This window comes from Gilbertella persicaria, assembly GCF_025201335.1.
Source record: "Gilbertella persicaria strain CBS 190.32 chromosome Unknown B0P05scaffold_21, whole genome shotgun sequence".
Classification (NCBI taxonomy): domain Eukaryota; kingdom Fungi; phylum Mucoromycota; class Mucoromycetes; order Mucorales; family Choanephoraceae; genus Gilbertella; species Gilbertella persicaria.
In genome coordinates, this window is record NW_026251982.1 from 201,597 (window position 1) to 223,780 (window position 22,184).

A 22,184-nucleotide genomic window follows, 5' to 3' on the forward strand; every position below is an offset into this window, starting at 1 on the left:
AAACACATACAAAGTGCTATATTTGCAAAAGTACTGTGAAAAGTGTACACTATAGCTCAGAAACAGAAAACGCGTTTTTGAACGATTACTCAATATTTCAGTAACAGATATATAGCGATTCATACATCATTCAATGCGCAATGTCTATATCTACACCTTTGTTAGTATACGTTTTGATAAATCTTCATTTTCGGGTAGTTGCAATCCATCATTTCTCTTCAATTTCATTTTTTTTAAAGGTTTTTATTTTTTTGCTCCACGTAGATTATGACTAAAGTCTTTCAAGAGGTGGTCGCAATTTTAAGAGGTACAAAGGGAGAATACATAGGATAATTAATTATAAATATTTGTGCAAGTGTTTCTCGTCAATTAGAGAATTGAGAGAAGCACGAGTGGATGAAAGAAATAGAATTGGATTAAACGGAATTTCATTGAAGACAGTATTCCAATGGGCTTTCCAAATTTGACCCATGCCTTGGAATACTATTTCTTGAGCAGCTAACTCACTATTCTGAGTATAACGAATAGAATAGAAGTTCATATATCGGATTGCTTGGATGATATCATCAGCAGTAGTGGTTGGCCATAAAAATCCAAATATAAGCTCTTTCCAAAAATGTGTTTTTGGAGGGCATAAAAAGAGCATATGGTTGTCGTTTTCAGTATAAAGACCACAAATTTGGCATAAAGGAGTTGGAAATCGGTCAGGCAAGAAACGATTCATACATATCTTTGTAGGCAGCTTATAGTTTATATATCGATACACCGCACTTCGCACAACGGCAGTAAGGGACAATGTCCAAAATGAGCCCCAAAAAGTAGAGGAAATGGTTGACAGGGTGGAAGGGTCAGGGTAAGACTCCAAACAAGTCATTCGATATATCTTAGAGCTGATCCCATCACTCGGTTTCTTGGTAGATAGAACAGCAAAGCAGTTCAGAAAAGAGGCAAAGCTAAATCCTGCATTTATGTCTGAAGAGATGGCATTGGAGGGAGAAGATATCGCTAAATGACGTTGGAAAAAGGGAGCGACACCTATATTCCTTCTTGCTAAACCACGAACTAACCTCTGTTGAATTGTTTGCAACTCTTCGGGATATTTTGAGGGAGCTTCCAAAGAATAATCTTGGAAAAATGATCGTACACCATGAAGTCATTAACTTGAATTTGACGCATAACAGGAGGCAAAAAAGGTCGTTGAACATTCGCATAATGTATAACCAGAGATTGATAGTACCATACAAACTGCTGGATTGAACTCCATAGTATCAAAATTTCTAGGAAGTCTATCTATAGACGCATAGAGCAGTTGAATCGTACTGACTTTGTTAGTGGCGCCATTGGATCGATTTATAAATTTCCTTGTAGATGGGAAGAGCAAAGGAGCTTGTACATGCGAGGCCCCTGTGACATTATGCAGATGAAGTTGAATAATTTACAATTTCATTTTTTTTATTCTAATTTTTGACAAGAAAACATTGATTCAAACTCAGACACTTTTTTTTTTTTTTTTTTTTTTTTTTTTTTTTTTTTTTTTTTTTTTTTAGGAAAGCATTATGTCTATGCCAATAAATGTATGGTATCATGCTTTGCATCATAAAATACCCCATCTCAATACCCTTCATTCTCTCCTCCCCAATTCAATTCCAAAAGCCCAATGCCCCATTTGCCTCCTTGAGAACGAAACAGAGCACCACCACCTCCTCTCCTGCCCTCGTAAACTCGAAGTCTGGTCGCGAGTATGGTGTCTCTTCTTTGATCGCGATTTCACTCCTCACAATTTAATCCCGCTTAAACAGTCCATATATCATTTACACTTCGCCCCCCTCCTTCCCTCTAGCACCGCCCCCTCCGCCGCAGTCGTTATTGGATGTACCCTCTGGGGTATTTGGCGAATGGTTTTTGACAATAGTCCCTTCTTAGTCGCTCCCATTTTCCAGTCCATTCTCTCTCTCTCTTATACACTCTGCTACGTCTAAATCTTTCGTTAAGAAGGGCATCCCACACTGTCTTCTTCCTCTGCTGTTCATATAGAGTCTCACTCTTTCACCTTCCTCGCCTCTTTCTCTTTTTTTTCTTATCTCACTGCTTGACAGTTTCAAAAAAAAAACAAAACAAAACCTAAAAACATTTCAAAATATAAAAACCCAAAAACAGTTGTAGAATCATGTAATTTCCGCTTAATAAACTTGAGCGCATTGTTCCCTAAAAAAAATATGCCAATATCTACGCCAGGCTTAAAGTATATTAGCTTTTCTTCACTCCATTCTACATTATTTCTTCTTGATGCTAATAAATAATTGTTTCTAATATCTGCAAAGTAATACGTGATTAATTAGATATAACTTTATTAATATAGGCATAATAACAAATCTAAACAGAGGAATCAATCCATGAAGTAGAGCCAAAGACCTTGGCAGCACTATATTGGGCAGCTTCAGAAGCAGTCAATTGCTTAGCAAAAGAAGCGCGCGAAGAAGACCAAGCACTGGCACCATTGTTGCTATATTCGGCAAAAGTGACACCAGAAGTGTTAGGACTGGAAGTGCTCCACTTAGACCAACCAGCAGGGTTAATGTGGCTACCAATGGTAGAGTACATAAAGACAACACGGGCATATCGACTCCAAGGACGACCAAGGTAACAGGTGCCAGTGGCCTTGGAGACGGAAGTAAAGGCAATGGATGAACTATAAGTAGAAGCAAGAGGACCAGAAGGAACAGTAGCCTTGATGACACAGCTGTTGAAGTAGAAACCACCAGCGCTACTAGCAGAATTACGGTTGTGAGCAGTGATGTAACCTCTAGTGTTGGAAGCAATAGTACAGCCTTGGAAGTAACCAGTACCGTAACCCCAGATGAAGTCAACAGAGCCTTCAATATAACAGCTTTTGAAGTAACCGCTACCACCACTATTTATCAAGACAGTGTCTTGGTAACCATAGAACTTGACATTGTAGAACCCAGCTTGAGCACCCTCAAGGTTAAGAGCCAAGTTAGCAATGTTGGTAGTTTGCTTATAAGTATTAGCAAAAGTTATATTGTAGACTTTAACATTGCTACCCTTGATAGTCAAAACAGCAGAGTCAGTATCAGAACCAGTCTTGGATTGTGTATCATGACCAGCGTTGTATTGAATCAAAACAGTGCCACTACCAGAGTTCTTCAAAATAACGTTAGAGCGAGTGATAGAGATTTGTTCAGTGTAAGTGCCAGGTGCAATGTTGATAGTGTAGGTGGTGGAGCCGCTAGGAAGAGCCTTCAAGGCAGCAGAGATGGTCTTGTAAGTACAAGAGGAACATACGCTGACTGAGTTGGCGGCAGAGACCAACGAGATGGCCAAAGTGAAAAGTAAAAGGAGAGGACCCAAAGACAATTGCATCTTTGTTTGACAGATAAAGAAGAAGAAGATCGACAAAAGAGGCAGATTTATATAGCCAATGTCTCGAGATAGATGATGAAGCCGAAAATTTGTGTGACATTCAATTTATGCAAGCCGGAAGGTAAATTATTCAAGCATAAAAGGCGTCTTAACTGTTACCTCTTCTATGTAATAATGTTATTGCTTACTTTTACTTTTCGTCTTTTTGATTTTATCAAATACTCACGATTTGGATTATTCTGATTTGATAGAATGATCTACGCAGCTTTGTTTATTGTAATTGATATACAAAAAAACAATGGTGTAACTGTTGAACAAACCGTGCAATCAATTCCAAAAAAGGATTTGTAATTGAACACTTATTTAAGCTCTAATCTATACGAAATTTTTTGTTGCGAGTAACTAGATGGAAGTGCCAAGATATTTAATTCTATAAATTGTTAGACTTGTATTTTGCCTTTTCGAAAACATTATTCCTCTAGATTGTTGGACTTAGAACAATGTTGCTGTATGCAGTGAAATGAAACCAATACATGCATTACCACACTTTGATTTAGCGACATAATGTTCACACATAATTTGCTATAGAGAGAAATAAAAACTGTGCTAGGCTTTCCGCTTATTTTTTTTCTCATTAAAGCTTTTAATTGACAACTAGTTGGAGTAACGCATTTAGCTAGTTCAAAAGAAGAAATAATTGATTGACATTGCCGTAAAAGGCTCAAAAAGAAAGGGCAATAAACCATTCATATGGCTTTCTCTACAAATAAAAAAATAAAGTTTCACAGTATCACAAGTTACATTTACATGACACATACACACAAGAGAAAAGTTAGAGTGGTGACAAAAGGTTTCGAAACTTTGAGCGCCGACAATTGTTAATATCAGATCGTTAAATAACATGGTGTTGTCCGTCGACAAGCCTCCAGCAGTAGAACTTCTTGATTTATATCATTGTCCTTTCTTTGTTCGACTTGAATAGAGGACATCATATCAGCTGGTCATATTCAGGTAGTTCTATTTTTGTCCATAGCATGTTAACAATAGATTTCAAAACAATTTTGCTTGGCCTGTAACCAAAAATTTAATCCCAAATATATGATGTCCCTCTAAAGACTTTGGACAAATTTGACAACATATTTGTGTTCATTTCATAGACAATTTATTCATGGAATATAGTAGAAGATTCTTAGCGTATGTTGTGCTTAGATTTACCCTCTTAGCATTTTTTATAGATCGCCTAGCATAAATAAACAGTGACTTCTTATACAACGCAGTTGTGTAACTTGACACTGCCGATCTTTTTTCTAGAATTTGCTTTCGGAAACAAGAAAAATTGCCTTTACATAGATTAACATATGACCTGCTTCCCCTGAGTGTCGAAAGGAAAGCATATTCTGTATTTCTGGCCAGATGTTTACTTTTAATGGCGATAAAATGAATTTCTTTGCTTTTAAAGCTCACTTTTCTCGCTAAGAAAAAGGTATCAGGTTTATACACGGTAGGTAGAAGTTGTCGACATTTTTACTTTCTTTTTCAAAAAAGTATGCGTACGCCATTATATCCAGAAGTGGAAACCTTGATTAAACTAAAGAAACAAAGCAAGTAAAATGAACAACATGGAGTAGCAGAAAACCAAATAAGACAACCGACAATAAAGCGAAGTAAAGTGTTTTGCTGATAAAAGAACTGCCAAGAAAGATCACATTCTTTACAAGGCATCAAGCGTAAAGATATGTTTGAAGAGAAGAAACTCAAAAAGGACGCAAAAATTGCGCGTAGTTCTCTACCATCTACGCAAGATGTGATATGTAAATCATGTGGCGAGAGAGTACATGCTTCCGCAAGAAGTAAACAATGCCAGAACTACAATTTCAATTTATCAGAATTAATTCAGCAAAGTCTGGGCTCTTCAAATGAAAGATATTCAGTGTCAATTCCCTTGAGGTCATTCATACGAACGCCTGATGATAATGCTTTTAATGTGATTCTAGAAAAAATACAAGGCCTATCTCTGTTCCTGAGGGAAGTTATCTTCAAAGCCCAATTATTTGTGAATTATTATATTTTGAAACACCCACAAGGCTTGAGCAATGAATTTTTTCAGCAAAACTTTTGGTATTCTGTGTGTCGTCTAATCAATGGAAATATGGAGATTGGCGAATTTGTTCAAAAATATTCTTATCATATCCCTCATTTGCACGAAACATGGGATGAGTTGAATGATTCTGACGATATAGACTTGCTGGTAAAAACTCAAGGCATAAAAAACTATGGTCAAGTTTCATCGACTGCCTGTGAAACAATCGCAACATGTTACAACAATTATTATATTGAAAACTTTGAAAATACAATATCCAACTATTTCATATATAAGCTGCGCACTTCTTTTGACGTAAGTCATGTAGGATCAAGCCCAGGCCTAGCTTTTTTTGCCAGCGGAACTAATAATACTCATTAATAGAACTTAAAGATGCCAGAAGTGAAGTACATTGTGTACAATCACGTAATGGAAACATTATTTTCCTCTTGTCCGACAACTATTACCGCTGAAAACATAGTAAGCTCGTTAAATAAGCGAATGAAAGTAAGGGCTTGTCTGTTCCTGAAATCTTTAATGTCACAAATAAGAAACATATTATCTGCTACTCCCTTAACCAGGGATGTATTGAACAAAGCTCCCTTTGATATATTGCCGGCTTTGAGGTATATACTTGAGAACTACGAGTCAACAATTGCCAAAAATCAGCAATCACAAATAGAAGTAGCCCAGCAAGAGCAACAATCCGTAGAAGCAGTAGTATCATTAATCCAGCAAAGGAGAAGACCAAAGAAGAAGAAGACAAAACAGCGTAATTTATCAACAGAGAACAACAACAGCAAGAACGAATTGCAACCACCAAAATTTCAATCACCAAGGCTATTAAGTTTATTTCCTAATCCTGGTTTTGAATGGCGTTTTATAAAAGTAGATGGCCAAAATATAGCTGGTATTTTTGGAAGAAGTAGTCCAAAAAAACCTGAAGAGACGGTGTTTAACTTTGCTCAAAGATGCTTCTATGATAATTTTGATCTTAAAAAACTTAAAATTAACAGGCGAGTTGAAATCATTTTCAAAATAATTGATACAGGCAGTTCACTCACAATGATCTTACATATACAGCTTTGAATATTTACAAGAATTACCACAAGGAAAAGAAAAAACGTTTTTAAACACTATCTACACGGATGGATATACATGTAGGGTCTCATTCTGCAGGAAGGTTCACTCCATATCACCCAATGATAAAGTATCCCTAAAGATAGATGATTTCACTAGTGAAGAGGTTGATCGTTACTTTCGTCCTTGTACTGTCAATCCAAATAGGTCTGATGTCTTTGTATCCTATCATGGCAAAAACGATTTGAGGCGTTTGTCGACTGCCGATTATTACAACATGAATGGCACTGTCAACCGACAAAAGCTAGAGCAAGATAGAAAGAAAAGGTCGGATATAGAGCAGATTGAAACCCACTTTCCCTCACCCAAAACTGCAAAACTTCAACATTATACAGAATACGTTATGTATGCTCTTCAACATTTTCGAGCGTTAACAAATTTTTACGGCTTTAACGCTGCTAAAATCAAATGGTGCAACTACAAAGGCTCTCAACAAGCAATTGAAAATACAGTCAACATTCTCATGAATGGTGCAAAAAAATATAACAAAAGGAAAAGAAAGAAAACCAAAAAGAATAAGCGGAAGAGACGCGGTCATCATGATAATTATCCACCAAATACAGGGGGGATGAGGTCAAGGTATAGCACATATTCCTTATATTCTTCTCCTTAAAGCAATATTCTTAATAATTTGAATGAAGAGCACATAAGGAAAAGTTTGAAGAAGGTGATCAAAGTAAAATGCCATTGATTGTTTTTGGAAATGGTTTGAAAAACAAGTCGCATGTCAAGTTTAAATGTTTACGTTATGGCGTCATTGAAAAGTTGTACAGACAATGAAAAACGCGGAGAGTTGTTACTTCTGGATATAGACGAGTATAAGGCTTCCAAGGTATATAATGTTTACTTGATCATAATTTGAATATTGACACTTCTGTATTATAAAGACTTGCAACTCGTGCCTTGAAAATAAATTGGAGCATATTACTCAAGGAAGTGGCATCAAAAAACGGAAGATTCATCAAGTATTAGTTTGCAAAAACTGCAATATTTTTTGGAATCGAGACGTTATAGCTTCGAAGAATATGCTCACAATAGCTCAATCTATTTGGAACGGCCAAGGACGCCCTACCATGTTCACCCGACAAAGCGCCACCTCGAATGTGGTGCCTGAGCTTTAAGTAGCGAAGGCTTAAGGATTCTACAGGCAAGAGGTCTTCTCAAAAATAAATCTTTCCATTTTCTAACTCTTATCAATAGGTGAATAAATCAATTTTGATTTGTATAAAACATACTAACATTGTCGTCCCATTTTCATATCCTTGTCCCATCTTCGCTTCCGTGTTCCATTTTCACATCTCTGTCCCAATTTAATTTAGAAATGACCAATTTTTTTTTATTGGCCCAACCTAGTTTCGTCGACTGTATAACAGTAGAAGCTTTTTGTATATTTAGATTCTATTGCCAATCGTGAAACATGAATAGTATCATCCTCTTCAGTTTGAATTTTCGAATCAAAGTATCCCTTTATAAAAAAATGTAAACTGCCCAAAAATTAAATACTTTCAAATTCTTGACACCCTGAAGAAAGCTAACATTGTTTTGTTTTGTTTTGAAAAGCGTTGAATAGGATTGCCGTCGCACAAAACACGTTGAATGGTACTGTTACCTGGTTTTAATTTACCTTCCGGCTTGCATAAATTGAATGTCACACAAATTTTCGGCTTCATCATCTATCTCGAGACATTGGCTATATAAATCTGCCTCTTTTGTCGATCTTCTTCTTCTTTATCTGTCAAACAAAGATGCAATTGTCTTTGGGTCCTCTCCTTTTACTTTTCACTTTGGCCATCTCGTTGGTCTCTGCCGCCAACTCAGTCAGCGTATGTTCCTCTTGTACTTACAAGACCATCTCTGCTGCCTTGAAGGCTCTTCCTAGCGGCTCCACCACCTACACTATCAACATTGCACCTGGCACTTACACTGAACAAATCTCTATCACTCGCTCTAACGTTATTTTGAAGAACTCTGGTAGTGGCACTGTTTTGATTCAATACAACGCTGGTCATGATACACAATCCAAGACTGGTTCTGATACTGACTCTGCTGTTTTGACTATCAAGGGTAGCAATGTTAAAGTCTACAATATAACTTTTGCTAATACTTATAAGAAAACCGATGCTGCTGGTCTTGCTCTTAACCTTGAGGGTGCTCAAGCTGGGTTCTACAACGCCAAGTTCTATGGCTTTCAAGATACCCTTTTGATTAACAGACGCGGTAGCGGCTATTTTAAAAAATGCTACATCGAAGGTTCTGTTGACTTCATCTGGGGTTACGGTATTGGCTACTTCCAAGGTTGTATTATTGCCTCTAACTCTAGAGGGTTTGTTACCGCTCACAACCGCGATTCTTCTAGCAGCGTTGGTGGCTTCTATTTTAACAAATGCATTGTTAAAGCCACTGTTCCTTCTGGTCCTCTTGCCTCCAATTATAGTTCCACTGTTGCATTTACTTCAATATCACAGGCTACTCATACTTGTTACTTGGGTCGTCCTTGGAACCAATATGCTCGTGTTGTTTTTATGTATTCTACTATCAATAGCCACATCTACCCTGCTGGTTGGTCTCAATGGAGCAATGCCACACCCAATACCTCCAGTGTCACTTTTGCCGAATATAGCAACAATGGTGCCAGTGCTTGGTCTTCTTCGCGCGCTTCTTTTGCTAAGCAATTGACTGCTTCTGAAGCTGCCCAATATAGTGCTGCCAAGGTCTTTGGCTCTACTTCATGGATTGACTCTTCTGTCTGAACCTTTTAACAACGATAACAATAAACCAATACTTGATTGGTTATATTTTTTCATTTACTTTGGCTATGCTGAAATTCGTAGCAAACCATTCAACACAGCATGAAGTAATATATAAGTCATTAACCACTAAAGACTTGACCCTCTTCTTTTTTAGCTATCTTCATAATCAGAATTTCTTTAACAACTTTGATACATATATCAGATAAACCATAGGATACTATAGAACTTTGTGTAATACTGTTAATTCAAGCGAGCCAATATTTTATGAATAAAAAAAATATGGTTTATAAGATCTCTGAGCTTAGGAAAATAAAATTTAGTATGCTAAGCCAATTCTTAACTTGACACTGATGACAAATAAACAAGGTTTAAGGAGTAATTGAATAAATCATTTTGCATTTGTTTCTTTTGTTTTGAAAAAACTACTTTGGATGTTTTAAATATGAGCATTTTTATATCTTTGTAGATTAAAAGATACCTTTTCTCTCTAAATTTTATTCTTAAATCTAAATTGATTTCTGAATTATCCAAGCATCTCTTTCGAGGCTGCATGAACGCTTTGCAAGAGAAACTTCTTTTCCTATGTTCGTACATACACGCAGAAAAAACAAAGAAAGTAAGGAGAACTTGACTATTATATGTCTCTTTGCATGAAGTTTAAATAAAGACAATAATTCGAAATCCGTCCCTCAAAATTAGTTAGTCGCTTTGCTTGATTATGTATATGCATCTCTTTTAATGAAATTATTTTAATTTTACTTATTCCTAAGTACATGTTAACTGATATACTTTGTATTGAATACACAAGTCCAACTTGAAACGGTTGGCAAGGTTTATCGTGTATCCATCGACTAAATTAACCAATTCGTGCACACAAATATAAACTTAAGTTAGATTATATCATTAGAAAATAAAGTTCGTTTTCTAACTACATTGCGTCCTCTTTTGTTTTCTTTTATTCCTTTTTGTAGATAGAGATAACTTGTATAAGAGTAAAGTCATGATTCTGTGAAATGCCTCGAAAAAATTCTTGTTCCTGGAGTTGCGTCTATTTTTTTCAGCTGATTTTTTTTCCTTTACCGCCTTCTATTAAAGTTTATGAGCTAAAACAGGATATGTACACAGATATGTAGAAAAAAGCGCAAAAGTTTTTAGTTCTCTTCAAGTTTTCCTACTATTATAATTATACGAGAAGATTTTAAATCTGGCATAGAATTGGTTTTAAATGTGTTTACCATCATCCCAAAAGAAATTTACCTCCTAAAAAGGAATTCTGTTATTTTTAAAAATCAGCCAGTTTAAGATTCAGACAAGATACTGCTGAATAGACAAATCAAGTCCTTTTTTTTTTCTCTTTCGTTCTCTGAAAAAGAAAGGACGAATACCAGTCAAGATAGAGTTGTTTCAGTTTAGCTTCTTTATTGAGCTCGTTTATTTGTTCCATCCCTAAAAAAGGTTTTTCTCACAGAAGCTACATTTGATTGTAACATGAAAAAAAACTATGATACTTTTTATTAGTTTTAAAATGAAATAGCGATCAAATTTCTTGTGCCTATAATTTTCCTCAAAGCATGTCTTCTTTCTTAAGGTCTTACCGTCTTTAAGGGAGTCTGTTTTTGTTGTTCCGATTCTTGTCAACCATCAAAAAGTGATGTTGACGTTTTTTGTATGGAGTTCAGGTACAATTTCTTATCAGACACCAATAAGAACGCATGATTTCAAAAGTCGGTTCTTAATTATTGATGGTCTTTTTAGTACATACCATTGTCTGCTTTCACAAACACAGGCATGCATGTAAAAGCATAGGGCAAAAAAAAAGGCTTTATGTGCGGCTTTTATTTTCTTCAGGAATTTGTTAAATACAGTATTTCATTGACATTGTATTCAAGTAATCTTGACAAGGTGTAATTAAGACAAGTTCTTACCGGACTTTCATCACCTTCAAACTAACTGAATTGCAAGTAAAATCAATGTAAACATTGACTTATTTTCTCGTATGATGGCAATCCAAGGTATCACAGAAAATATGTTTTTAAACTACCGTTTTGTAAAAAAAAAAAAAAAAAAAAAAAAAAAAAAAAAAGGTCATGCTTTAGTTTTTTTTTTTCTTACTGGGTTATTATCATTTTTACATTTTCTCCCTTTCCCCTTTTTTCTTACCTTTATTTATTTATTTTCCTTTTCCAAACATACCTTTTTGTTATAAAAAGAGTAAGTTTTTCCTTTTATTTCTTTCTTCTTTTCTTCTCTTTACTGCGTAATAAACTATTGTACGTTGTATTCTATCAAAAATTTTCTTTTTTTCTGACTCCTTCATCTTATATAGTAAATGCTGACTGCTGTGCAACAAAATTTGCCGCCAACAACAGGACTTGTGCCTGAATCAAATAACAACATTGGAGTTTTAACTAGAAAGAAAGCTATCGAAAATTTCCGCTCACTACATGAAGAAGCCAATATCGATCATGACTATGCCAGCCATCTACTCCCCAACAGTTTTGAAATAGCTAATCGTGCATTCTATGCCACTATTCGCAAATTCACCAAACAAAACTGTCCTGACCCGTCTGTCAAGAGGAGGTCTTCTTATTCATTCATAGAAAACTTGTTTCTTCATAAGATTTACAGTAAATCACAGCAAACATTGTTGGGCATTGTGCCTGTAAAGCCATCTGTCATTTTGTCAGGTGATGACTTTATGTTTACGCCTCCTTTTATTCAACCGCCACCGCAGCCATTTGAAGACCTTGAGGATGAAGACTACTATTTTGATGAAGAAGAAGTAGAGGCTACAGAATGTTGGAATACCAATGGATACCTCTATAATCTCAGTCCATGTCCTGAATCTAAACAGGCTGGTGACAATGACTCGCTGTTCTATCGTATTCAAGAAGAAGATGAAGATCTAGAAAATAACAAGCTAAGAATACAATCCAATGCATTCTTAAAGACACCGTCTTTGTTTGACACGTCTCCTTACCTTTACCAAGAAGATACACAAGAATACATGTATGCATTTGTCGAGAATTCACATTTGCAGCAAGAACCTGCTTACCCAGAGAATTTTGATACACAACAAGACGATGATACTTTGTCAGATTCGGATGGCTTGATTACACCCGAAGGTGAAGAACCAGAGCTGTCTTCTACTGCTACTACTGCTGCCTCTTCCTATGATGATGATAATGATGATAATGATGATGATAATGATAATGACGATGATGATAATGACAGTTATCATGAAGAAATGTCAGTTTCCTATCACAGCACAACAAACAGCGTCATGATTCCAATTACCACCAACAAGACAAATGAAGACGATGTTGCACAAATCACTCAAGTTAGCCCCGTGACGCGATCCAGCACCTTTTTGAGCCAAAGGTCATCTTTAGACGATGATTCCTCGGTCATTTCATACCAGTCATTGGCAGACATTATAAATAGTCAACAACAACACCAGCAACAGAAACCATCACTTTCATACATTTCATCTAAAATCTATCACTATGGTTCCACCAAAAAGCAAGAAATTAGTACTAAAATGAAATCCTTTGTAAATAATATATCTTATCACGCAAACAATGATGACGACGAAGAAATGGGACTGCAATCTCAGCAAGAGTGTGATGCGACGATATCATTTTGGACTCGCCTAATTATTTTTGTTATGTCTATTTGGCAGCTTTTTGTTCATGGCGTCAAACAATGTATGCCAACCACTTCAACCTTAGATGAAAGAGAAACTCTTTTGTAATTTTATACTCTTTTATCGCCTTGTACATTAATTCTATATACATATACTTTTATACATACGGCCCCCCTTTTCTCTTGAATAAAAAAACAGTTTATTGAATAATTTACAAATGAATGACTTCTTTCCAAAGAGGATCTGTCAAGTAATGAATGTTTTCAACACCGATGCCTTTGTTGACCAATTTACTAATAGCAAATGTCAGTTAAATTCTCTCTCGTTTTTTTTAATGTACGTACATGTCCTTTGTGCTCATTTTAAGCAAACCAATAGCAAGAGCATTTTCCTTGCCTTCAGCCATAATGGCAACTACTGTACCTGCTGGTAAATCCTCATCCATACGCGCACCTTTGGAGGTCAAGCCTGGACACATAATATTGGCTCCTGATAAAACAAATTTAATAGCACCGCGATCTACTTGTAATTGAGGAAGCATATCGGGATCTATAATATAATGTTTAGTTGTGCCATATCAAATCAATCAACATACATTTATGCAACAAAGCGAGAGAAGGAATAAAAGGTCCATCAAAATGTTGGAAAAAGAGAATTTCACCATTGATAGAGAGGAAAGAAATATGATCGTGACTAGATATCATATCAGTCTATGTTGTTTTCATGACATGTTTACCCTTTAATTTGAACAATAGGTGTCTTTTTGGGCATCAAGTCTTCTAAAACTGACTCAATCTTGGGATATTGCTCATTGAGTTTTGAGCGAATATTACGTTGGACTGAAGACTTGAGTTGTGACTGACCAGCAATATTTTCAGAGAAATTGAACCTATCTGCCTTGTCAATAACACGCGTTGTTTTTCAAGATAGGCTTTACTTTTTAAACATGGCTCTCTATTTGTAAAAGGTAAAGAGAAAAAAAAATGTCGATTTTGATGCAAAGTTCAATTTTTTCCAAAAGAAAGACAGTCCCGAATGACTCTTGTTGACATGATAAATGATTCAAAATGAGTACACAAAGAAGCTTTATTTCGTTTATTTTTAAGATTATTTTCCCTTTTTCTTAAATTATGGAAACCGTAATTTACTGTACCTTCCCCCTCCCCCTTTGAATTTGCCACAAACAAAAAACCTATGCATTTTGTTCTAATGCAACAAAAAAATCACAAAGGAGAAAGGCCGCTTTTGAAAGTTCATCTAGCATGAAGTGGCAAAAAAAAGAACCATAAAATTGCGATTGTTTATGATGAGTGATTGTTTACCACCCCTATTCTTGTTGTTGGCGTTGTTATTATTTTATTTGGTTGATTGTTGAATAATTTGCCATTCCTTTCCTTTCTTTTCTCTTCCTTTCTCTGTATGCTTGAATTCAAAGATATCATTGTCATTTACTTGCTGGGTGGAATTACGTTTATACCTATTCTGCTGACAGTAATCTATCTCTTTTCCAAGAAGGCATCAAAGAATAAAAAGGAAAAAGACCAAGTTGGCCTAAACCCATACATTCAACAAGAAAAGTCAGGATGGATACGCTTAACTCAGCAATACAAGCCCAAAGGAGACTCAAATGTAGCTGTATTGATGTCTGGTATTCAATCCTATGTCCAAGGCTCTAAACGTCAAAAAGAACATGTTTATGCAGAACTAAAATGTGGAGCACTTTTTATTTACGAATCCGATCATTTGCCTCAAGAAGAATGCAAAGTTATCATACCTGTACATAACTATGTTGTGAGTCTTTATCCTGAAAAAACTCACCAAGAACATGAAATTTATGGAAAGTCAGTCGCTATTAGACTCAAACCTAAATCAGATACTGTAAGAGACATCCCTCTAGATCATCACCATGATGATATTCCTCCTTATTTCACAACAAATAATGAACTTTACATTACGTGTGCTCGACCTATTGACAAAGAAGACTGGTACTTTGGGTTGTTAGCAGCATCCAATATGATGGAGTCACCAAATGCAGTCCATGTCGAAATGATGGATATGACCCACTTTAACCCTGCCGCTATGCAAGCTTTAATTAGTACTGTGCAACAAGACGCCGAATACCGCGAAGTGCAATGGTTAAATGCAATTTTAGGAAGATTATTTCTGGGCCTTTACAAGACAGAAGATATGCGTCGACATTTTCAAGACAAAATCACAAAAAAGTGCAAAAAGTGAAGCGACCTAGCTTCCTGGGTGAGATCACAGTGCAACATGTAGACATTGGTGAATCGATCCCTTATGTGACGCAACCCAAACTACTTTCATTGACGCCTGAAGGCGATCTTTTGGCCGAAGGGACCATTACATATGCAGGTGGCCTCCGTGTTGTAATACAAACTGATTTTACTTGGACATATTCTTCTTTAATGAAACCCATTCGTGTGCCTCTGGTGCTTTCTGTTATGCTTAAACAGATGTCTGGTAAACTCTTGATGAAAATTAAACCTCCTCCAAGCAATCGGTATTGGGTTGGGTTTTATGAAATGCCTATCATGGATTGGGAAATTACGCCTATTGTGTCTGATAAACAAATTCGGTTATCCATGGTATCTAATGCTATCCAGTCCAAGATTCGTGAATTCATGATGGAAAATATTGTATTGCCTAATATGGACGATTTTCCCTTTTGTCCCTCACAAGGGAAAGGCGGCATCTTTGGCGAGCGGGTGCCAAAACCTAGTTCCCCTAAACTATCACCTTGTTCTGTCTTGCCTTCTGGTATTGAGTTAGACATGCTTGGTAACAAGCTGCCCCCTAAAGTGGTTATCACTCCTCATGCTCAAAAGAATGAGCTACTATTGCCTAAGCTAAGGGCTGGGTCTACTGGTACATTGGAAGTATCTTTGTCTGCACAAACACCGACTTCTCGATTACGTGGTTATTCTAATCCAGCAAGCCTTAATCGCCCAATGGATAGTGATTCAGATGATTCTCCTCTAGATACTGTCATTGCTAAAGAAATAAGACGGGCTTCTACTTCTTCTGTACTTACAACATCTGCAAGCCATCATCTATCTTTGCCTGAAGTGAAATATCGTAAACGGCGACAATCTTTTGAAGAAAGAGACAAGCTTGCGCCTGTCAGTCGATTTAAAGAAGACATGTCAACCGCAGTACCTGAACCACTATTACATCATCCCGAAGCCGACAGCTCCGATTCACACTCGACCATGACAACAGCGTCATCCATCAAGTCCAAATCCAGCCATAACAACCTACTAGCCAAATTTAATAATGTCAGCAAACTCTCTCACAAACCTAAAAAGAACGCATTGTATAATATGGCAGGTAGTTTGTTTAATAAAAAGAAAGTGTCCAAAGAAGTGAGAGAAGAGCGAAATAGAGAGCTGCAAGAATCACACAACAGGAAGATGACACAGTTATTTACAAGTGAACAGAAGCCATCTTCTTTTCCTCCACCCCCTCTGCCACCTCGACGAAGTGAAAACAGGCATTCGGAGATAGAATCGTTATGCTCATTTTCATCTTCCTCTGGTGAAAACCTCATTTTGTGTGATAGTCCTTCTTCTTCTTCTTCTTCAGAAAAAGAATTATCAGAAAATGATGGGCCCTTTATGCCAGTCAAATCAACACAGGATATTATGGTTGTTCATGATGATACGCCTTTGTTACCTCGTTATCGTAATAGCATTCATCAATACCATGAAGACCAACATGGTCTTTCTTTATAAACAAAATAAAAATATACCTTTATTATATACAATTATCCAATTTGCTGCAATGGAGATTTTCGAAGATGAGACAAGGGAAAAGGGGCTGGCCATGTGACTGCATCAACCGGCATGTATTTCTTAGAATACCATTGTTGATTTGCGATTTCATAATGCAATTGTTTTTCAATTTTCTGACTGTCAAATGCAAAAGGCTTTGAAGTTATATGGTTATGCTGTTCTTGCTCGAAATCAACGAGAGATTTGGAAATCATCTCCTCCAAATCAATTGGATGGATACTGTGTCTAATGTTGTCAAGTTCTTTTTGGTGTTGAGATTGTAGTTGATGAATGTGGAGTCGATGTGTTTGTTGAATATGTAACAAATGGGATGTATGTTGTTTCTTTGTTTGGGAAATCATTGTTTGTTGGTCTCGAATAGACTTATCTTTTTCTTTTAGTTTTGCTTTGTGTTCTTTGATTTGCTTATCAAACTTTATTTGCCTTGACTATTAACAGCATAAATAAAGAGCTATGTGTCTCTTTGTTCAACTTGCCTCTAGTTCTATTTTAAGTACTTGAATTTGTTGGCTATAAGGTTCAAAAGGCTCAGTCTTCTCTTTTACTTTCAATGAATTTATAACTTGTATCTTCAATTCCTAATCTAGAATGAGTAGGCTAATAAAAAAAATAAATGTGTTTTACCTCAATCTGTAAAGTCATGATTTTCATTTTATCTTGCATTTTTGACTTTTTCGATAATTCAAGTTGAATATTTTCTTGTTTATTAGCAAAACTGGTGGTAACGAGTCTTTTCAGCTTTTTGATCTCCTCTTCCTGTGTTTTTATTACAAGTCTGTCTTGTATGTTCTAACAGGTTAAGCACAGTATAAGTCAATAACAAGTACCTTATTCCTCAGTTGCTCAATATTTTCTTTTAGTAGGATAGTAGGACCAATAGCTGGTTTTTTTGTGTGGTGCATAATAGAAAAAGAAAAAGAATGATCATTGTTTGTTGGGAGTCTCTTATTATAGTTTTTATCTTCTTGTGCCCTACGTGAACAGGTGGAAGAAAATAAAGTGGATTTTCTTCTTTTTTGCTTGTTATTGTTTTCATTTTCTAATTTGGAAAGTGTCACGGCCTCATTGGTTGCAGTCTTACGCCTTGTAATAGGTATCGGTAGCTTTGATTTTGTCTTTGAATATGTTTGCTGCATAATAAGGGTAAAAGAAAAGAAAATAAAGAACAATATAACAGAAAGGTTCCATTTAGTTTTTTTTAAGTTTTTTAATAATTACCTAAATTGAACAATGCTTAGACAAACAAACATATCTCTTTCTTTATTGACTCAGCATTTTCATAGCTCCCAAATGTCCAAGAGCAGCAGCACGTCTATACCAAACATTCGCATCCTCTAATGAAATATTGCCAATTCCAATCCCTCTTTCTACATACATGCCTACAAGGAAATATGCCTTTGCAATTGTCCATCTATCCGCATTTTGGTTTGATGCTGCTTTTCGTGCCCAAAGATAAGCTTCTCTGTCTGATTGTGGAAGAATATCTGTAGATCCAGTCAAGTACCAACTAGATAATGCCAGTGCTGCATCGGCATTGCCTTGTTCAGCAGCACGAGTATACCAATAGATCGACAATGCATCGTCTATCTCGACTAGCTCGTTCCCCATCTCATAAAGTTCTCCTAATTTAACTTGACTTGGCAAATAGTTTTCTTGTGCAGAATCGTGAAGCAGTTCAAGCGCATAACTCATATCAGGCACAAAATGCGTATTCGCAAACTCTTTAGAGACATGTAAAGTGGCGAGTGTAAAGAGTGCATGTGGGTATTTGTTGGAAGCTGCTCGTTGAAGCCAAGTCAGACCTTCTCGTATTTGAATTGTTTGGTTACAAAAACCACGTAAACAGATCACAGCTAATTTATACATGCTTGCCACATGAGAATGACTGGCTGCCTTTCTATAGAAAGTGACGGCCCGATGATAGTCTTTGCGTGTACCAATCCCTATTTCGTAACACACGCCTGCTCGATAGGTTGATTCTACGTGATTTTGCTTAGACGCATGGATGTAGAGTGAAAACGCTCTTTCTCGATTCAGTGGTAGTCCTAGTCCACCAACGCCATAACAATTGGCAAGCAAGAATTGAGCATCACCATCTGTGCCATGACCGATTCCACCTCCACCTAAAGCAAGTCGTTTTAAAATCTTTTGTGCTTCCAGTACAAGTACTTCGTCCAATATGAGGTCATTATTCTTCTTTTTTCTGCGCAACTCTTGTTGTCTATATCTTGTGTTGACAGGTGGTGTACCAGGAATAGGAGACGATGTAATAAACGAGGAAGCTTCAGTACGACAGGCTGTGTCCATTAATGTGCGACAGAGATCTAGTTGTTTGTGTCGATCTCGACTATCCCGAGCTCGTTTTAAAAGTCGATACACTTCGTCAATGGAAGTAGGCGCTGGCCATGGTTCTTGATCTTCATCATCGTCATCGTTGTCTTCTCCTTCTTCTGTTGTTACACTAGAAAGAATTGATAAAGGTTCATCTATAGAAAATCGAAATGCAAAAGAAGGTGGCTCATTTGATTTGGTTTGATTCATTGGTGTTGATATATTTGTCAGGCTGGATTGATTTAAATTGTTTTGTCGGTAAACACCAGAGAATTCATCAAAATACCATTGCTGACTAGGACTCTTATTGCGCTCCCGATATTCTGTATTGACAATATCGTTATCAAACAAGTTTATATCATCTATGAATGTCATTCGTATAAAATGGAGAAAAAAGATTTGAAAAGAGAGTGGTTGATTTATTGCAATTCTGTATTTGTATATTTGTACGCTTTGGTTCACTTCTAAACTTTTGCATAATATCATGGGGAATTTGATTCAAGTGGCGATGACGGAAATGACCGGAAATCAAACACGAGTAATCATTTAGACGGGAGAGAAATTACAGTTGTGCGAATACCTCTCGGTCAGCACATTTAGCCAATTACACAGGCATGTGATTCGCTTTTTCCGGTGCACTTCCTAATTTACCCCGCATTTGCTTTTATGTAAATGCTCTTTGATTGGCTTTAAAAGGGTGTGAATGAATGAATGATTTAGAAAGCCCATATGAAAATTAATATTTTTAGTGATATAAATTAACTTTTTTTCTTTTCTTTTTCTGTTGCTCTCTTTCTTCTCTTTATATATTATTTAACATGAGTAAAAACGGCGACGGTAAACAAAAGACTCCTCTCCTTACACACCTTGTTGCTGGTGGTGCAGCTGGTTTCATGGAAGCATGTACTTGCCATCCTTTGGATACAATTAAAGTCAGAATGCAATTAGCAAAGAACGCTGCCAGAAATGCTAGTGTAAGTCAGAAAGATCCCTTGATAATTCTTTCTTATCTATAGAGATTAGGGCAAACCACTTGGTTTTCTTGGTGTAGGTGCAAAGATCATTCGAAATGAATCATTCTGGGCTTTATATAAAGGCCTTGGTGCTGTTGTCTCTGGTATTGTTCCCAAGATGGCTATTCGTTTCAGTTCTTTTGAATTGTATAAGTCATGGATGGCTGATCAAGATGGAAAAGTAAGCACCACTGCTGTCTTTTTCGGTAAGTTGGCCTCTGTTTAAGTTTATGTGTCATCTCACACATACCATTTAGCTGGTCTTGCTGCCGGTACTACTGAAGCTGTTATGGTAGTATCTCCTATGGATCTTATTAAAATTCGTCTTCAGGTAAGAGAAAACAAGAGAAGAAGTCCATGTTGCTCATGATAAACATTATATAGGCTCAACGTCACTCTATGGCTGATCCTATGGATATTCCCAAGTATCGTAACGCTCCTCATGCTGCTTACACAATTGTTCGTGAAGAAGGTGTTCGAGCTTTATACAAGGGCGTTACATTGACTGCTTTGAGACAAGGTAGATACAATACCAATATGTTATGTTCATCCTTATTGATTCATTTTATTAGCCACCAATCAAGCTGCTAACTTTACTGCTTACCAAGAATTCAAGAGAGTTGCCAAAAACTACCAAAACCTTGAAGAACTTCCTTCTTACCAACACTTAATTCTTGGTGGTGTTTCTGGTGCTATGGGTAAGCTTATATATTTCACATGGTGTAATTTGTTCTCACGATGATGGTTAGGTCCTCTTTCCAATGCTCCTATTGATACCATCAAGACTCGTATCCAAAAGTCTACTGCCAGTGGATCTGGTTGGGAACGCTTCAAGATTGTTACTACTGAGATCATGAGTAAAGAAGGACCTAAGGCTTTCTATAAGGGTTTGACACCTAGATTGTTACGAGTTGCTCCCGGTCAAGCTGTTACATTCATGGTCTATGAAAAAGTGAAATCATGGCTTGATCTCTTTCAAGAAAAAGTAAAAGAGGGTGAAGTTACTGCTATTGTTTCTACTGCAAAGAAATAAGCCTACTTCATTCATGTATATTGTTAAATCATGCAACGTCTTTTTTTTTATCATAGACAGTTTTTCTATATCCACATTAAATTCAAGTTACACGAAATTCGACTTGTCATCCCCACATTTTTTTTTATTTTAGCCGTGCACAACTTTATAGACGGCTTTTTTTTTCACTCGGAGGAATCTAAAAGGAATTAAGGGAAATTGTTAAGTGTATGACAAGTAGATTTTTCTATTATTTTTATGGACAGAATTCTCCATGATAGATCATCTTGAGGACATTTTGTTCTCATTAACACTTGGTACAAAGAGTCCAAAAAATTATCGAATCACTTGATTTTGTTCTATTCCCTTCTACTATAAGAGCTGTGAATTTACTGTACTATATGATTGTAATACATCTTAAAATCCATGATAAAATCATAGTTGACTGATTTCCTTAAGCCCAAGGGTATACATACTTAAATTGAAGTGGCGCCTAAACCAGTGCGCATCAATCTTGTCAAAATCCTTCGTGAGAAAATACAAAAATCAAAATTGCTAAAGAACGAGCTTTTTTCGACTTGGCGTTTTACAAAAAATTGTACTTCTTTTGTTTGCGCATCAAATAGTAGTATTTACATGCCATCTCTACGGACAAAATATAGACGTACAAGGCAAAAATCAAATTACTGTTTTATGGATATAACAAGCATATTTTGCACTAAAACTTTCGGAAGAAAGCTTTACAAGTAAATGGCATTATTTACTGAACATGTTGAATATTAAAGCATGCACCTATCTCTACTTTTCAGCTCACAAATATTAGAATCGGTGTTTTAAATATCTCGCAAAGGTGAACCCTTTTGGAAAATCCATGAAAATTGGTCATTTTACCTTATTCCTTTTTTTCGTCCAAAACGCTACCAAACATACCATAATTATTAGTAAGCATGACCAAACTATATTTTGTCTATTTAAAGTCGCAGGATGCAATATGTATTTCTCTATGATGCATTAATTAA

The 22,184-nt window shown here is 36.3% G+C and overlaps 12 protein-coding genes across 12 annotated transcripts; 6 read left to right on the plus strand and 6 right to left on the minus strand.

Annotated features, from left to right (window-relative positions):
- Window positions 1-337: 337 nt before the first annotated feature.
- B0P05DRAFT_587414 (uncharacterized protein) lies at window positions 338-874 on the minus strand (the record flags this gene model as incomplete). The annotated part of the gene is made up of 1 exon (XM_051582587.1): window positions 338-874. One exon carries the CDS (start codon window positions 872-874, stop codon window positions 338-340), a length of 537 nt encoding a protein of 178 aa, XP_051434603.1.
- Window positions 875-883: 9 nt separating this feature from the next.
- Window positions 884-1,321, minus strand: B0P05DRAFT_112840 (uncharacterized protein). Its single transcript, XM_051572968.1, has one exon. The coding sequence runs from the start codon at window positions 1,209-1,211 to the stop codon at window positions 954-956; it is 258 nt and encodes an 85-aa protein (XP_051434604.1). The 5' UTR covers window positions 1,212-1,321; the 3' UTR covers window positions 884-953.
- A 1,005-nt stretch (window positions 1,322-2,326) lies between these two features.
- Window positions 2,327-3,510, minus strand: B0P05DRAFT_542853 (pectin lyase fold/virulence factor). Its single transcript, XM_051578356.1, has one exon. The coding sequence runs from the start codon at window positions 3,379-3,381 to the stop codon at window positions 2,374-2,376; it is 1,008 nt and encodes a 335-aa protein (XP_051434605.1). The 5' UTR covers window positions 3,382-3,510; the 3' UTR covers window positions 2,327-2,373.
- A 1,417-nt stretch (window positions 3,511-4,927) lies between these two features.
- B0P05DRAFT_470570 (uncharacterized protein) lies at window positions 4,928-7,214 on the plus strand (the record flags this gene model as incomplete). The annotated part of the gene is made up of 4 exons (XM_051574568.1): window positions 4,928-4,986; window positions 5,473-5,776; window positions 5,846-6,481; window positions 6,708-7,214. The coding sequence occupies 4 exons, from the start codon at window positions 4,928-4,930 to the stop codon at window positions 7,212-7,214; spliced, it is 1,506 nt and encodes a 501-aa protein (XP_051434606.1).
- Window positions 7,215-7,318: 104 nt separating this feature from the next.
- Window positions 7,319-7,738, plus strand: B0P05DRAFT_542862 (uncharacterized protein; the record flags this gene model as incomplete). Its single annotated transcript, XM_051578357.1, has 2 exons — window positions 7,319-7,433; window positions 7,489-7,738. Coding segments are annotated over exons 1-2 (235 nt in total), but the record flags the coding sequence as incomplete, so codon positions are not given.
- A 127-nt stretch (window positions 7,739-7,865) lies between these two features.
- B0P05DRAFT_542863 (pectin lyase fold/virulence factor) lies at window positions 7,866-9,610 on the plus strand. Its single transcript, XM_051578358.1, has one exon. The coding sequence runs from the start codon at window positions 8,347-8,349 to the stop codon at window positions 9,349-9,351; it is 1,005 nt and encodes a 334-aa protein (XP_051434608.1). The 5' UTR covers window positions 7,866-8,346; the 3' UTR covers window positions 9,352-9,610.
- Window positions 9,611-11,499: 1,889 nt separating this feature from the next.
- B0P05DRAFT_637685 (uncharacterized protein) lies at window positions 11,500-13,204 on the plus strand. The gene is made up of 2 exons (XM_051583660.1): window positions 11,500-11,621; window positions 11,678-13,204. The coding sequence occupies exon 2, from the start codon at window positions 11,681-11,683 to the stop codon at window positions 13,103-13,105; it is 1,425 nt and encodes a 474-aa protein (XP_051434609.1). The 5' UTR covers window positions 11,500-11,621; window positions 11,678-11,680; the 3' UTR covers window positions 13,106-13,204.
- On the minus strand, window positions 13,173-14,022 carry B0P05DRAFT_542868 (PUA-like domain-containing protein). The gene is made up of 5 exons (XM_051578359.1): window positions 13,935-14,022; window positions 13,734-13,886; window positions 13,593-13,690; window positions 13,342-13,546; window positions 13,173-13,290 (listed from the first exon to the last, which is right to left on the minus strand). Exons 1-5 carry the CDS (start codon window positions 13,943-13,945, stop codon window positions 13,209-13,211), a joined length of 549 nt encoding a protein of 182 aa, XP_051434610.1. The 5' UTR covers window positions 13,946-14,022; the 3' UTR covers window positions 13,173-13,208.
- Window positions 14,023-14,638: 616 nt separating this feature from the next.
- B0P05DRAFT_571854 (putative integral membrane protein conserved region-domain-containing protein) lies at window positions 14,639-16,749 on the plus strand (the record flags this gene model as incomplete). The annotated part of the gene is made up of 2 exons (XM_051581404.1): window positions 14,639-15,188; window positions 15,221-16,749. 2 exons carry the CDS (start codon window positions 14,639-14,641, stop codon window positions 16,747-16,749), a joined length of 2,079 nt encoding a protein of 692 aa, XP_051434611.1.
- Window positions 16,750-16,781: 32 nt separating this feature from the next.
- Window positions 16,782-17,711, minus strand: B0P05DRAFT_587420 (uncharacterized protein; the record flags this gene model as incomplete). The annotated part of the gene is made up of 4 exons (XM_051582588.1): window positions 16,782-17,237; window positions 17,307-17,387; window positions 17,434-17,598; window positions 17,637-17,711. 4 exons carry the CDS (start codon window positions 17,709-17,711, stop codon window positions 16,782-16,784), a joined length of 777 nt encoding a protein of 258 aa, XP_051434612.1.
- Window positions 17,712-18,069: 358 nt separating this feature from the next.
- Window positions 18,070-19,515, minus strand: B0P05DRAFT_571856 (uncharacterized protein; the record flags this gene model as incomplete). Its single annotated transcript, XM_051581405.1, has 1 exon — window positions 18,070-19,515. The coding sequence occupies one exon, from the start codon at window positions 19,513-19,515 to the stop codon at window positions 18,070-18,072; it is 1,446 nt and encodes a 481-aa protein (XP_051434613.1).
- Window positions 19,516-19,927: 412 nt separating this feature from the next.
- Window positions 19,928-21,360, plus strand: B0P05DRAFT_542879 (mitochondrial carrier domain-containing protein). The gene is made up of 6 exons (XM_051578360.1): window positions 19,928-20,114; window positions 20,164-20,359; window positions 20,411-20,484; window positions 20,538-20,673; window positions 20,726-20,851; window positions 20,903-21,360. Exons 1-6 carry the CDS (start codon window positions 19,959-19,961, stop codon window positions 21,184-21,186), a joined length of 972 nt encoding a protein of 323 aa, XP_051434614.1. The 5' UTR covers window positions 19,928-19,958; the 3' UTR covers window positions 21,187-21,360.
- The last annotated feature ends 824 nt before the right edge of the window (window positions 21,361-22,184 follow it).

Coding starts and splice junctions, on each gene's coding strand:
- B0P05DRAFT_112840 (XM_051572968.1), bottom strand. CDS start 1,211: ATGCGAATGTTCAACGACCTTTTTTGCCTCCTGTTATGCGTCAAATTC.
- B0P05DRAFT_542863 (XM_051578358.1), top strand. CDS start 8,347: ATGCAATTGTCTTTGGGTCCTCTCCTTTTACTTTTCACTTTGGCCATC.
- B0P05DRAFT_542853 (XM_051578356.1), bottom strand. CDS start 3,381: ATGCAATTGTCTTTGGGTCCTCTCCTTTTACTTTTCACTTTGGCCATC.
- B0P05DRAFT_542879 (XM_051578360.1), top strand. CDS start 19,959: ATGAGTAAAAACGGCGACGGTAAACAAAAGACTCCTCTCCTTACACAC. Junction 20,115..20,163: donor ACGCTGCCAGAAATGCTAGT/GTAAGTCAGAAA, acceptor TATAGAGATTAG/GGCAAACCACTTGGTTTTCT. Junction 20,852..20,902: donor TGGTGTTTCTGGTGCTATGG/GTAAGCTTATAT, acceptor GATGATGGTTAG/GTCCTCTTTCCAATGCTCCT.
- B0P05DRAFT_542868 (XM_051578359.1), bottom strand. Junction 13,547..13,592: donor TCTCGCTTTGTTGCATAAAT/GTATGTTGATTG, acceptor ATTATATTATAG/ATCCCGATATGCTTCCTCAA. Junction 13,291..13,341: donor AAAATGAGCACAAAGGACAT/GTACGTACATTA, acceptor ATTTGCTATTAG/TAAATTGGTCAACAAAGGCA.
- B0P05DRAFT_637685 (XM_051583660.1), top strand. CDS start 11,681: ATGCTGACTGCTGTGCAACAAAATTTGCCGCCAACAACAGGACTTGTG.